This window comes from Panulirus ornatus, chromosome 20 (assembly GCF_036320965.1).
Source record: "Panulirus ornatus isolate Po-2019 chromosome 20, ASM3632096v1, whole genome shotgun sequence".
Taxonomy (NCBI): Eukaryota; Metazoa; Arthropoda; class Malacostraca; order Decapoda; family Palinuridae; genus Panulirus; species Panulirus ornatus.
In genome coordinates this window covers 45,400,436-45,416,301 of record NC_092243.1, presented here as the reverse complement: position 1 = coordinate 45,416,301, position 15,866 = coordinate 45,400,436, and the positions used below count along the sequence as shown (strand labels likewise).

Sequence of the window (15,866 nt, the reverse complement as noted above, 5' to 3'; positions counted from 1 at the left end):
CTTTTCACTGCTTCTAACAACTTGCCTCCCACACCATATATTCTTAATACCTTCCACAGAGCATCTCTATCAACTCTATCATATGCCTTCTCCAGACCCATAAATGCTACATACAAATCCATTTGCTTTTCTAAGTATTTCTCACATACATTCTTCAAAACAAACACCTGATCCACACATCCTCTACCACTTCTGAAACCACACTGCTCTTCCCCAATCTGATGCTCTGTACATGCCTTCACCCTCTCAATCAATACCCTCCCATATAATTTACCAGGAATACTCAACAAACTTATACCTCTGTAATGTGAGCACTCACTCTTATCCCCTTTGCCTTTGTACAATGGCACTATGCACTTATTCCGCCAATCCTCAGGTACCTCACCATGAGTCATACATACATTAAATAACCTTACCAACCAGTCAACAATACAGTCACCCCCTTTTTTAATAAATATATATATATATATATATATATATATATATATATATATATATATATATATATATATATATATATATTTTTTTTTTTTTATACTATTCGCCATTTCCCGCATTAGCGAGGTAGCGTTAAGAACAGAGAACTGAGCCCTTGAGGGAATATCCTCACTTGGGCCCCCTTCTCTGTTCCTTCTTTAGGAAATCTAAAAAAGAGAGGGGAGGATTTCCAGCCTCCCGCTCCCTTCCCTTTTAGTCGCCTTCTACGACACGCAGGGAATACGTGGGAAGTATTCTTTCTCCCCTATCCCCCGGGATAATATATATATATATATATATATATATATATATATATATATATATATATATATATATATATATATATATATATATATATATATGGTGTGGGAGGCAAGTTGTTAGAAGCAGTGAAAAGTTTTTATCGAGGATGTAAGGCATGTGTACGTGTAGGAAGAGAGGAAAGTGATTGGTTCTCAGTGAATGTAGGTTTGCGGCAGGGGTGTGTGATGTCTCTATGGTTGTTTAATTTGTTTATGGATGGGGTTGTAAGGGAGGTAAATGCAAGAGTCCTGGAAAGAGGGGCAAGTATGAAGTCTGTTGGGGATGAGAGAGCTTGGGAAGTGAGTCAGTTGTTGTTCGCTGATGATACAGCGCTGGTGGCTGATTCATGTGAGAAACTGCAGAAGCTGGTGACTGAGTTTGGTAAAGTGTGTGGAAGAAGAAAGTTGAGAGTAAATGTGAATAAGAGCAAGGTTATTAGGTACAGTAGGGGTGAGGGTCAAGTCAATTGGGAGGTGAGTTTGAATGGAGAAAAACTGGAGGAAGTGAAGTGTTTTAGATATCTGGGAGTGGATCTGTCAGCGGATGGAACCATGGAAGCGGAAGTGGATCATAGGGTGGGGGAGGGGGCGAAAATTTTGGGAGCCTTGAAAAATGTGTGGAAGTCGAGAACATTATCTCGGAAAGCAAAAATGGGTATGTGTGAGGGAATAGTGGTTCCAACAATGTTGTATGGTTGCGAGGCGTGGGCTATGGATAGAGATGTGCGCAGGAGGATGGATGTGCTGGAAATGAGATGTTTGAGGACAATGTGTGGTGTGAGGTGGTTTGATCGAGTAAGTAACGTAAGGGTAAGAGAGATGTGTGGAAATAAAAAGAGCGTGGTTGAGAGAGCAGAAGAGGGTGTTTTGAAATGGTTTGGGCACATGGAGAGAATGAGTGAGGAGAGATTGACCAAGAGGATATATGTGTCGGAGGTGGAGGGAACGAGGAGAAGAGGGAGACCAAATTGGAGGTGGAAAGATGGAGTGAAAAAGATTTTGTGTGATCGGGGCCTGAACATGCAGGAGGGTGAAAGGAGGGCAAGAAATAGAGTGAATTGGAGTCATGTGGTATACAGGGGTTGACGTGCTGTCAGTGGATTGAAGCAAGGCGTGTGAAGCGTCTGGGGTAAACCATGGAAAGCTGTGTAGGTATGTATATTTGCGTGTGTGGACGTGTGTATGTACATGTGTATGGGGGGGGGGGGTTGGGCCATTTCTTTCGTCTGTTTCCTTGTGCTACCTCGCAAACGCGGGAGACAGCGACAAAGTATGAAAAAAAAAAAAAAAAAAAAAATATATATATATATATATATATATATATATATATATTTTTTTTTTTTTTTTTTTTTTTCTTTTTATACTTTGTCGCTGTCTCCCGCGTTTGCGAGGTAGCGCAAGGAAACAGACGAAAGAAATGGCCCAACCCCCCCCCCCCCATACACATGTACATACACACGTCCACACACGCAAATATACATACCTACACAGCTTTCCATGGTTTACCCGAGACGCTTCACATGCCTTGATTCAATCCACTGACAGCACGTCAACCCCTGTATACCACATGACTCCAATTCACTCTATTCCTTGCCCTCCTTTCACCCTCCTGCATGTTCAGGCCCCGATCACACAAAATCTTTTTCACTCCATCTTTCCACCTCCAATTTGGTCTCCCTCTTCTCCTCGTTCCCTCCACCTCCGACACATATATCCTCTTGGTCACTCTCTCCTCACTCATTCTCTCCATGTGCCCAAACCATTTCAAAACACCCTCTTCTGCTCTCTCAACCACACTTTCTTTATCACCACACATCCCGCTTACCCTTTCATTACTTACTTGATCAAACCACCTCACACCACATATTGTCCTCAAATATTTCATTCCAACACATCCACCCTCCTCCACATAACCCTATCTACAGCCCATGCCTCGCAACCATATAACATTGTAGGAACCACCATTCCTTCAAACTTACCCATTTTTGCTCTCCAAGATAACGTTCTCGCCTGTCACACATTCTTAAATGCTCACAAAACCTTCGCCCACTCCCCCACCCTGTGACTCGCTTCCGCTTCCATGGTTCCATCCGCTGCTAAGTCCACTCCTAAATATCTAAAATACTTCACTTCCTTCAGTTTTTCTCCATTCAAACTTACCTCCCAATCAACTTGCCCCTCAACCCTACTGAACATAATAACCTTGATCTTATTCACATTTACTCTAAACTTTCTTCTTTCACACACTTTACCAAACTCATTCACCAACCTCTGCAGTTTCTCACCCAGTCAGCGACCAGCGCTGTATCATCAGCGAACAACAACTGACTCACTTCCCAAGCCCTCCCATTCACAACAGACCACATACTTGCCCCTCTCTCCAAAACTCTTGCCTTCACTTCCCTAACAACCCCATCCATAAACAAATAAAAACAACCAAGGAGACATCACACACTCCTGCCACAAACCGATTTTCACTGGGAACCAATCACTTTCCTCCCTTCCTACTCGTACACATGCCTTACATTCTTGGTAAAAACTTTTCACTGTTTCCAGCAACTTACCTTCCACATCAACACACCATATACTCTTAAAACCTTCCACAAAGCATCTCTATCAACTCTTATCATATGCCTTCTCCAGATCCACACATGCTACATACAAATACATCTGTTTTTCTAGATCGACAAACACTACATACAAATACACCTGTTTTCTATGTATTTCTCAAATACATTCTTCAAAGCAAACATCCTCTACCACTTCTGAAACCACACTGCTCTTCCCCAGTCTGATGCTCTGTACAAGCCTTTCCCCTCTCAATCAATATCCTCCCATATAATTTCCCTGGAAAACTCAACAAACGTATGCCTCTGTAATTTGAACATTAACCTTCATCCCCTTTGCCTTTGTACAATGGCACTACGCATGCATTCCACCAATCCTCAGGCACTTCACCATGATCCATACATACACTGAACATTGAATATCCCTACCAACCAATCAGCAACAGTCACCCCTTTTTTAATAAATTCCACTGCAATACCATCCAAACATACAAGGTTGAAAGCTAAGGCACATTCTCCTTCATTTATTTTCTTATGTACATTTTCTGTTTGCCATACAATTTTTCGGTGGTCTTCTTGAAGTTTCTTCAGGAGTTCCCCACAGGACAGTGATGTTTCGGAACTATCTTGTTCTATCTTCAGGCTGGATCTCATGGTTCTGTCGTGGGTGGCTACTTATATATGATTCTGGCGGATCAGGTGGAGACAGATGGGCAGAGCTGATTGGCTAAGCTGATAACTCATTGGCTACTTAGTTGATTAGGCTTATGAGGCATTTTGAGGATGGAAAGATTTGAAAATCTTCGACTTGCCAGTTTATTGCAGGTTCTTTTTTGATGATGCAAACTGCCTCTAGGAACAAGAGACAGCGAGGATCTTGTTCTCTGTCGATGATCTTGGTGTTCTCATCCAGGTCTTGTCATGTCAGGTGGGAGTTATGTAGAATGGCATAGTGGTTCTTGATGGCTCCATTCTGCAGGTGACAGATGAGGCACCTTGATAATCTGGTCCAAGTCATTCCAATGTATGAGTGAGGTACACTCTCCTCACTGCTGCAGCTGTGCTGGTAAATGATATGGTCCTCCTGATGGGGCATCTTGGTCTGTTATGAAGCAGAGAGTGGGCTGTTTTGATTGCCTTTTAGTAGATGATGAGAGCAATTTGTTGTTCCGGGTCTGTGGGGTGGACATTTCTGTGTACAACATCCTTGATGATCTCATCTGTCTTGTAGTCTCTAGACATGTGGTTTCTGTAGTATATCTTGATGTGTTTGCCGGTTTGGTGGTGTCTTGGTGAGCATACTATTTGTCTGTTCCTGTCACTAATTAGCATAAGAAATGGCTAACAAAAAAAAAAGATTTATATACTGTGTGTGTGTGTGTGTGTGTGTGTGTGTGTGTGTGTGTGTGTGTTTGTTACTGAACTCTGACTGCAAAAGCTTACACTGCTAGTGAAAAGTTACCTCTGGCAAGACTGTACCACTGCAAATGGAAATAATGCAGCCTTTGGATGCAAGACCCTTTAAAATGGTTCTGGATAAAACCAGAAATGTTTCATAGAAACTTTTCCTAGGGCAATCATAAATAAAATACATGTATAGATCTAATTCATTTCCAATTACCCTAGGCATACACCCATATGAAACCACATTCCCCTGACATGAATCATGCTTTTCTGTCTATGTAATGGACATCACCCTTCCCTACATTATTACAAACACCCATTCAACACATTCCAGGATCCTTAATACCCAAAGAGCAACTACCACACTGAAGATAGTAAACACATGCAGTTCAGCTGACTTGCACCCCAACCCCCCCACAGACACAGGCACACACACTCAAACACACAAAATCACTACACTTTTTGACCTATGGCCCTGTCTAGTGGACATGGCTGGCATCCTGAGCACTGCAAGAGTTTTATAAAGAAAGAATTTCCTTGGGTGGGAAGTAATTAACTAAGTTTATACAATGGATACCGGTGGAACTTGGATAATGAAGGGTAATTAGAAAGTGTTAAAAAATTTCAAATCACAAATATATATCTAACTAAATAAACTTTTTTCAGATGAATATGCTACCCATTATCTAGCAATTTCTTTATTTTTTATTTTTAAGAATCATTTCTATTCACAAAGTGCACTTAACATACAGGCACTAGATTTCTAAAACAATGAAAAAAGCAATTGAATGAACATGCTTCTCCGAGTACCAGATAAGACATCAAGGAATTGTTAGAGGAAGTTTTTACTTACACCATACACTACAATTACCGCAAGCTATATCTATAAAATGTTAGCAAAGCTCTCCTCTGAAGCATTTTAAAATGTGGTTACTCACTTACAAATGTGGGGTATATATAATCAAAGAGAGAACTGTTTGAGTCCATAAATGGACTTTATTAAAGATTTTGTGATTGGCTGAATCAAGACATACCCACTTCTATCATTAATATTTCTGCTAAACATATAAAATATTGTATCAGTAATGACAATGTCAAAGAAGTGCTGGTATTTAGTCTATATACAGGAAGGTACCAAGGAGATGAAAGCTGCCTGTTAATAGAACATCCAGAATGCAGTACATCCAAGAGTACATGCAGGCAACAATGTCATCTATAGCTATGGGTATACCTATCCAACAAAGCCAGGAAGAGCAAGATTCCACAAATGACCTTAAGCAATAGTCCATCAGGCAAGTCAATGGGATATAGGAAGCCAAGAAGAAAAGCTGCTTTCCTATCTCAAAAGACAGTGGTGATTGTACAGAAAACTCTAACCTAAGGAAACTTTGGTTATGTCTTTGCTATACACAAGCACTATAATTTCTTCAGTCTTATGTTTGAAAAGCTGAACACAAAGTGCCACAGTAAGAAAATAATTTACCTCAAAAAGACTGGGCATATGGTTTCTTACAGTGACATGAGAATCTTACAAATCAAAGAATCTGCTAGAAGTTGCAAGAAAATTAGTAAGTCTGTCTGAAGAGAACATTGTTGAATTCTTTAAAAATTTCCAAAAAATCATTGGAAAGTGTACTACAAGAGAAAATCATTGAACATGAGAAGACTAACCTCTGAAATAACACTAAAGGAAAATGTTTACTTACTAGCTAGGCATTAAACATCATGAACGTTTCACAAACTTCAAGTCCTCAGTTTCTATGATGTTTGCTTGTGTGCCAATGGCAAAGCCCCAACTCCATGTGTAACATACAAAGCATTGTATTTAATGGAAACATGGACCTATGGTGATAAGGAGGAATTTCCCCAACACACACTGTACCAGTTCTTATGAGTATGATTTATACATTTGTATAATTTGCCTGCTATTTTACTGAAGTATATAGCAGTATCTGCTTTAAAAATGCTGATTTGCAAAAATTTTCTATTCACTTACAAAACTTTTATACCATACATATAAGAATTATTAAGCCTAAACTAAATTACCCTAAACTGTATGTTAATTGGAATACAGGTATATAGTACCTTTTCTACAGCAGAATGAAACATTTCATGGACTTTCATCATACTAAATATAAATAAGATTTATCAGCTTCTTCAAAAAATGAATTCATAAACAGAGAAGTCTTTCAATTCCTTGTCAGAAGAAAACATATGCATTCCCTATTGTATATCTTATACATAAATACATATAAAGGGGTAATCGCACATCAGCAGGAGTTCAGATAATTTTCTTTATTGAAACTTTACAATACACATTTCCTACAGGAAATCTGCCTCATTAGATGTAAACACTTCACTGAAAGAATTTCTACTCTGGTATGGCAGTAAGAGGATTTACAAGCCTTTGTGCTTGTGTTTTTTGAAAATATTATGAATTATTTACACCTGATGAGGCAGATTTCCTCTGTGAAACGTGTATTGTAAAGGTTCAATAAAAAAAATTTCTGAACTCCTTCTGAAGTCTGATAACCCTTTCATGAAATCATCACAGACTATTGTGATTGTCATACTATCATACATACATATATATACATCTAGTCATTGCTTCATGCGAGATCACTATTTGCGATTTCGCTATTATGCGAGGAACCTTCTTCTGCCAGTCCCTCTTTACAGTTGGTCAAAATTTGCTATGCAGGTGTGTGTGGTAATGTGAGCCAAAACTTCAGTAAGGGTTGGTGAGTGGAGTAAGCATGAGTCCTGGATGGAGTTTCTTTCATTCCCACCAGCGGGTCAGTCTTGCAGTTACTACCAATGTGTGAGGATTTGTGCTATTTCCTGCAACCGACTGTAATTGTATTTGTTAATACGGCATCCAAATATCCAGTAACATCTGCTACCCTAAAACCAGCAGATAAATGGAAGAGAACCTCTTTGGCTTACAAAACAAAGCTAGAAATCTTATGTGCTAACGCTGGTGAGTGAGTGTCAGCAATTGGGCGTGCTTTGTGCTTACAACTTCAGTGATTTACAATCAGCAACATTAAAACAAATGCAGAGAAAATCTGAAGTGCTGAGATCCACTTTAGTTCACTGTCTTCCAAGGTAACCACAAGGGTGAGAAATCCACTTGTGAAGATGGAGAAAATGCTCTCGTTATACATAGAGCATGAGACAAAGAAGAAAAGAAGCCTTAGTAACCTTCAGGCAAGGTCTTAAGCTCTGAAAGTCTAAAAGCATTTAAGTGAAAAAGACAATGTAGATGAGCCAGAACCATTTCAAATAAGAAAAGGATAGCTAGATAAGTTTAGCTGATGTAAGAAGTTACATAACATTAGGGTACTGGGAGTATCCGCCAGTGCTAACCACAAGCTGCAGCACATATTTCATTTTCATCTGTATGTTTATTGGCTGGCAATAAATAAGAACAGGACAAGAATCAAAAGCTTTGTTTAATCATGTTAAAAATCATAACCACTGTATTGACTGGAGTATTGCCATCTCATTTATTAGCTCTGAACTCCTGTACCACAAAAAATATCACTGAATCTTCTATCATCAAATACACAAAGAATTGTAACATTTTTTCAAAGAATTGTAACATTAATATTGGTAAAGGTCTAAACAAACTGGTTAGCTTTATTGTTGATAAAATCTGTAAACACTTCCCCTTCTTGTCCACATAATAAATCTATGATATGCATGTTGCCAGACTTGAATACACCAGACCTCCATTCGGGTAGCCACTTATTCTCCAAATGGTGTCCAGCTACGTGTCTTCATTGCATATCAAGTGACTGTTATATTTCTTTCTTGTATCACCTGTGATGATGTGATTATTATATGAAAGTGCATTTGGGAACTTATTGTGTTTCATTTCCCACAGACTCAAAGGAATATTCTTGATCACACACTCAATAAAATGAAAAAGATTTTGAGTGATCGGGCCCTCAACATGCAGGAGGGTGAAAGGCGTTCAAGGAATATGGTGAATTGGAACGATATGGTATACCAGGGTTGACGTACTGTCAATGGATTGAACCAGCGCATGTGAAGCGTTTGGGGTAAACCACGGAAAGTTTTGTGGGACCTGGATGTGGAAAGGGAGCTGTGGTTTTCGGTGCATTATACATGACAGCTAGAGACTAAGTGTGAACGAATGTGGCCTTTGTTGTCTTTTCCTAGCACTACCTCGCGCACATGCCGGGGGAGGGGTTGTCACTTCATGTGTGGCGGGGTGGTGAAGGGAATGAATAAAGGCAGAAAGTATGAATTATGTACATATGTATATAAGTATATGTCTGTGAGTGTATATATATGTATACGTTGAGATGTATAGGTATGTATATATGTGTGTGTGTGTGTGTGTGTGTGTGTGTGTGTGTGTGTGTGTGTGTGTGTGTGTGTGTGTGTGTGTATATACTTGTGTATGTGGGTGGGTTGGTCCTTTCTTTCATCTATTTCATTGCGCTACATCGCTGACACGGGAAACAGCGACAAAGTATAAATAAATAAGTGAATAAATAAATAAATAAATAAATTTTTTTTTTATCATTTTGCTTTGTTGCGGTCTCCCGCGTTAGCGAGGTAGCGAAATAAATAAATAAATACATATATATATATATATATATATATATATATATATATATATATATATATATATATATATATATACACATATATATATATATATATATATATATATATATATATATATATATATATATATATATATATATATATATATATATATATTTTTTTTTTTTTGCTTTCTCGCTGTCTCCCGCGTTTGCGAGTTAGCGCAAGGAAACAGACAAAAGAAATGGCCCAACCCACCCCCATACACATGCCTTGATTCAATCCACTGGCAGCACGTCAACCCCGGTATACCACATCGCTCCAATTCACTCTATTCTTTGCCCTCCTTTCACCCTCCTGCATGTTCAGGCCCCGATCACACAAAATCTTTTTCACTCCATCTTTCCACCTCCAATTTGGTCTCCCTCTTCTCCTCGTTCCCTCCACCTCCGACACATATATCCTCTTGGTCAATCTTTCCTCACTCATTCTCTCAATGTGACCAAACCATTTCAAAACACCCTCTTCTGCTCTCTCAACCACGCTCTTTTTATTTCCACACATCTCTCTTACCCTTACGTTACTTACTCGATCAAACCACCTCACACCACACATTGTCCTCAAACATCTCATTTCCAGCACATCCATCCTCCTGCGCACAACTCTATCCATAGTCAACGCCTCGCAACCATACAACATTGTTGGAACCACTATTCCTTCAAACATACCCATTTTTGCTTTCCGAGATAATGTTCTCGACTTCCACACATTCTTCAAGGCTCCCAAAATTTTCGCCCCCTCCCCCACCCTATGACCCACTTCCGCTTCCATGGTTCCATCCACTGCCAGATCCACTCCCACATATCTAAAACACATCACTTCCTCCAGTTTTTCTCCATTCAAACTCACATCCCAATTGAATTGACCCTCAACCCTACTGTACCTAATAACCTTGCTCTTATTCACATTTACTCTTAACTTTCTTCTTCCACACACTTTACCAAACTCAGTCACCAGCTTCTGCAGTTGCTCACATGAATCAGCCACCAGCGCTGTATCATCAGCGAACAACAACTGACTCACTTCCCAAGCTCTCTCATCCCCAACAGACTTCATACTTGCCCCTCTTTCCAAAACTCTTGCATTCACCTCCCTAACAACCACATCCATAAACAAATTAAACAACCATGGAGACATCACACACCCCTGCCGCAAACCTACATTCACTGAGAACCAATCACTTTCCTCTCTTCCTACACGTACACATGCCTTACACCCTCCATAAAAACTTTTCACTGCTTCTAACAACTTGCCTCCCACACCATATATTCTTAATACCTTCCACAGAGCATCTCTATCAACTCTATCATATGCCTTCTCCAGATCCATAAATGCTACATACAAATCCATTTGCTTTTTAAGTATTTCTCACATACATTCTTCAAAGCAAACACCTGATCCACACATCCTCTACCACTTCTGAAACCACACTGCTCTTCCCCAATCTGATGCTCTGTACATGCCTTCACCCTCTCAATCAATACCCTCCCATATAATTTGCCAGGAATACTCAACAAACTCATACCTCTGTAATTTGAGCACTCACTCTTATCCCCTTTGCCTTTGTACAATGGCACTATGCATGCATTCCGCCAATCCTCAGGCACCTCACCATGAGTCATACATACATTAAATAACCTTACCAACCAGTCAACAATACAGTCACCCCCTTTTTTAATAAATTCCACTGCAATACCATCCAAACCTGCTGCCTTGCCGGCTTTCATCTTCCGCAAAGCTTTTACTACCTCTTCTCTGTTTACCAACTCATTTTCCCTAACCATCGCACTTTGCACACCACCTCGACCAAAACACCCTATATCTGCCACTCTATCATCAAACACATTCAACAAACCTTCAAAATACTCACTCCATCTCCTTCTCACATCACCACTACTTGTTATCACCTCCCCATTTGCGCCCTTCACTGAAGTTCCAATTTGCTCCATTGTCTTACGCACTTTATTTACCTCCTTCCAGAACATCTTTTTATTCTCCCTAAAATTTAATGATACTCTCTCACCCCAACTCTCATTTGCCCTCTTTTTCACCTCTTGCACCTTTCTCTTGACCTCCTGTCTCTTTCTTTTATACGTCTCCCACTCAATTGCATTTTTTCCCTGCAAAAATCGTCCAAATGCCTCTCTCTTCTCTTTCACTAATACTCTTACTTCTTCATCCCACCACTCACTACCCTTTCTAATCAACCCACCTCCCACTCTTCTCATGCCACAAGCATCTTTTGCGCAATCCATCACTGATTCCCTAAATACATCCCATTCCTCCCCCACTCCCCTTACTTCCATTGTTCTCACCTTTTTCCATTCTGTACTCAGTCTCTCCTGATACTTCCTCACACAAGTCTCCTTCCCAAGCTCACTTACTCTCACCACCCTCTTCACCCCAACATTCACTCTTCTTTTCTAAAAACCCATACAAATCTTCACCTTAGCCTCCACAAGATAATGATCAGACATCCCTCCAGTTGCACCTCTCAGCACATTAACATCCAAAAGTCTCCCTTTCGCGCGCCTGTCAATTAACACGTAATCCAATAATGCTCTCTGGCCATCTCTCCTACTTACATAAGTATACTTATGTATATCTCGCTTTTTAAACCAGGTATTCCCAATCATCAGTCCTTTTTCAGCACATAAATCTACAAGCTCTTCACCATTTCCATTTACAACACTGAACACCCCATGTATACCAATTATTCCCTCAACTGCCACATTACTCACCTTTGCATTCAAATCACCCAACACTATAACCCAGTCTCGTGCATCAAAACCACTAACACACTCATTCAGCTGCTCCCAAAACACTTGCCTCTCATGATCTTTCTTCTCAGCCCAGGTGCATATATATATATATAAATATATATATATATATATATATATATATATATATATATATATATATATATATATATATATATATATATAAAAATATATATCTATATATATTTTTTTAATTTTGCTTTGTCGCTGTCTGCCACGTTTCCGAGGTAGCGCAAGGAAACAGACGAAAGAAAATGGCCCAACCCACCCCCATACACATGTATATACACTCGTTCACACACGCAAATATACATACCTATACATCTCAATGTACACATATATATACACACACAGACACATACATATATACCCATGCACACAATTCACACTGTCTGCCTTTATTCATTCCCATCGCCACCTCGCCAAACATGGAATACCATCCCCCTCCCCCCTCATGTGTGCGGGGTAGCGCTAGGAAAACACAACAAAGGCCTCATTCGTTCACACTCAGTCTCTTGCTGTCATGCAATAATCCCCAAAACCACAGCTCCCTTTACACATCCAGGCCCCACACAGCTTTCCATGGTTTACCCCAGATGCTTCACATGCCCTGATTCAATCCACTGACAGCACGTCAACCCCGGTATACCACATCGATCCAATTCACTCTATTCCTTACCCGCCTTTCACCCTCCTGCATGTTCAGGCCCCGATCACACAAAATCTTTTTCACTCCATCTTTCCACCTCCAATTTGGTCTCCAAAGTAAAGTGTTTTAGATATCTGGGAGTGGATCTGGCAGCGGATGGAACCATGGAAGCGTAAGTAGATCATAGGGTGGGGGAGGGGGCGAAAATTCTGGGAGCCTTGAAGAATGTAGGTGAGGGAATGAGAAGTTATGGGAGACAAATTGGAGGTGGAAAGACGGAGTGAAAAAGATTTTGAAGTGATTGGGGCCTGAACACACAGGAGGTGGAAAGGCATGCAAGGAATAGGTGAATTGGAACAATTGGTATACCGGGGTTGATGTGCTGTCAATTTGTGTGGGGGTACAGTTGTTAGAAGCAGTGAAATTTTTCATTTGGATGAAGGCATGTGTACATGTAGGAAGAGGAAAGTGATTGGTTCTAAGTGGATGTTGGTTTGCGGCAGGGGTGGTGATGTCTCCATGGTATTTAATTTGTTATGGATGGGGTTGTTAGGGAGGTGAAATGCAAGATTGTGGAGAGAGGGGCAGTATGCAGTCTGTGTGGCGAGAGAGCTGGAAAGTGAGTCAGTTGTTGTTTGCTGTATGATACAGCGCTGGTGCTGATTCGGTGAGAAACGCAGAAGCTGGTGACTGAGTTGGTAAAGTGTGTGAAAGCGAAAAGCTGAGAGTAATGTGAATAAGAGCAAGGTAATTAGGTACAGTAGGGTTGAGGGTCAAGGCAATTGGGAGGTAAGTTTGAATGGAGAAAAACTGGAGGAAGTAAAGTGTTTTAGATATCTGGGAGTGGATCTGGCAGCGGATGGAACCATGGAAGCGTAAGTAGATCATAGGGTGGGGGAGGGGGTGAAAATTCTGGGAGCCTTGAAGAATGTGTGGAAGTCGAGAACATTATCTCGGAAAGCAAAAATGGGTATGTTTGAAGGAATAGTGGTTCCAACAATGTTGTATGGTTGCGAGGCATGGGCTATGGACAGAGTTGTGCAAAGGAGGGTGGATTTGATGGAAATGAGATGTTTGAGGACAATATGTGGTGTGAGGTGGTTTGATCGAGTAAGTAATAATAGGGTAAGAGAGATATGTGGTAATAAAAAGAGTGTGGCTGAGAGAGCAAAAGTGGGTGTTTTGAAATGGTTTGGTCACATGGAGAGAATGAGTGAGGAAAGAGTGACAAAGAGGATATATGTGTCAGAGGTGGAGGGAATGAGAAGTGGGAGACCAAATTGGAGGTGGAAAGATGGAGTGAAAAAGATTTTGAGTGATTGGGGCCTGAACACGCAGGAGGGTGAAAGGCATGCAAGGAATAGAGTGAATTGGAACAATTTGGTATACCGGGGTTGATGTGCTGTCAATTTGTGTGGGGGGTAAGTTGTTAGAAGCAGTGAAAAGTTTTCATTTGGGATGTAAGGCATGTGTACATGTAGGAAGAGAGGAAAGTGATTGGTTCTAAGTGGATGTTGGTTTGCGGCAGGGGTGTGTGATGTCTCCATGGTTATTTAATTTGTTTATGGATGGGGTTGTTAGGGAGGTGAATGCAAGAGTTGTGGAGAGAGGGGCAAGTATGCAGTCTGTTGTGGACGAGAGAGCTTGGAAAGTGAGTCAGTTGTTGTTTGCTGTTGATACAGCGCTGGTGGCTGATTCGGGTGAGAAACTGCAGAAGCTGGTGACTGAGTTTGGTAAAGTGTGTGAAAGAAGAAAGCTGAGAGTAAATGTGAATAAGAGCAAGGTTATTAGGTACAGTAGGGTTGAGGGACAAATCAATTGGGGAGTAAGTTTGAATGGAGAAAAATTGGAGGAAGTGAAGTGTTTTAGATATCTGGGAGTGGATTTGGCAGCAGATGGAACCATGGAAGGGGAAGTCATCATAGGGTGGGGGAGAGGGCAAAAGTTCTGGGAGTGTTGAAGAATGTGTGGAAGTTGAGAATATTATCTCGGAAAGCAAAAATGGATATGTTTGAAGGAATAGTGGTTACAACAATGTTATATGGTTGCGAGGCGTGGGCTATAGATAGAGTTGTGCAAAGGAGGGTGGATGTGATGGAAATGAGATGTTTGAGGACAATATGTGGTGTGAGGTGGTTTGATCGAGTAAGTAATAATAGGGTAAGAGAGATATGTGGTAATAAAAAGAGTGTGGTTGAGAGAGCAAAAGTGGTTGTTTTGAAATGGTTTGGTCACATGGAGAGAATGAGTGAGGAAAGAGTGACAAAGAGGATATATGTGTCAGAGGTGGAGGGAATGAGAAGTGGGAGACCAAATTGGAGGTGGAAAGATGGAGTGAAAAAGATTTTGAGTGATTGGGGCCTGAACATGCAGGAGGGTGAAAGGCATGCAAGGAATAGAGTGAATTGGAACGATTTGGTATACCGGGGTTGATGTGCTGTCAATTTGTGTGGGGGGTAAGTTGTTAGAAGCAGTGAAAAGTTTTCATTTGGGATGTAAGGCATGTGTACATGTAGGAAGAGAGGAAAGTGATTGGTTCTAAGTGGATGTTGGTTTGCGGCAGGGGTGTGTGATGTCTCTATGGTTATCTAATTTGTTTATGGATGGGGTTGTTAGGGAGGTGAATGCAAGAGTTGTGGAGAGAGGGGCAAGTATGCAGTCTGTTGTGGACGAGAGAGCTTGGAAAGTGAGTCAGTTGTTGTTTGCTGATGATACAGCACTGGTGGCTGATTCGGGTGAGAAACTGCAGAAGCTGGTGACTGAGTTTGGTAAAGTGTGTGAAAGAAGAAAGCTGAGAGTAAATGTGAATAAGAGCAAGGTTATTAGGTACAGTAGGGTTGAGGGACAAATCAATTGGGGAGTAAGTTTGAATGGAGAAAAATTGGAGGAAGTGAAGTGTTTTACATATCTGGGAGTGGATTTGGCAGCAGATGGAACCATGGAAGGGGAAGTCATCATAGGGTGGGGGAGGAGGCGAAAGTTCTGGGAGAGTTGAAGAATGTGTGGAAGTTGAGAACATTATCTTTGAAAGCAAAAATGGATATGT

At 40.7% G+C, this 15,866-nt stretch overlaps 1 protein-coding gene across 26 annotated transcripts in view; it reads right to left on the bottom strand.

Annotated features, from left to right (window-relative positions):
- Positions 1 to 15,866, bottom strand: part of LOC139755976 (uncharacterized) — a 734,338-nt gene that overhangs the window by 534,878 nt on the left and 183,594 nt on the right. Inside the window, exon 6 of one of the 26 annotated variants that reach the window (XM_071674842.1) lies at positions 4,614 to 7,601. The exons of 24 other annotated variants lie outside the window; for them this stretch is intronic. In XM_071674842.1, the coding sequence (XP_071530943.1) occupies positions 7,530 to 7,601 (72 nt within the window). In that variant the 3' untranslated portion in view covers positions 4,614 to 7,529. Of the gene's footprint in view, positions 1 to 4,613; positions 7,602 to 7,630; positions 8,576 to 15,866 lie in introns of those variants that run through there. One more of the 26 variants, XM_071674846.1, reaches the window with a different exon arrangement.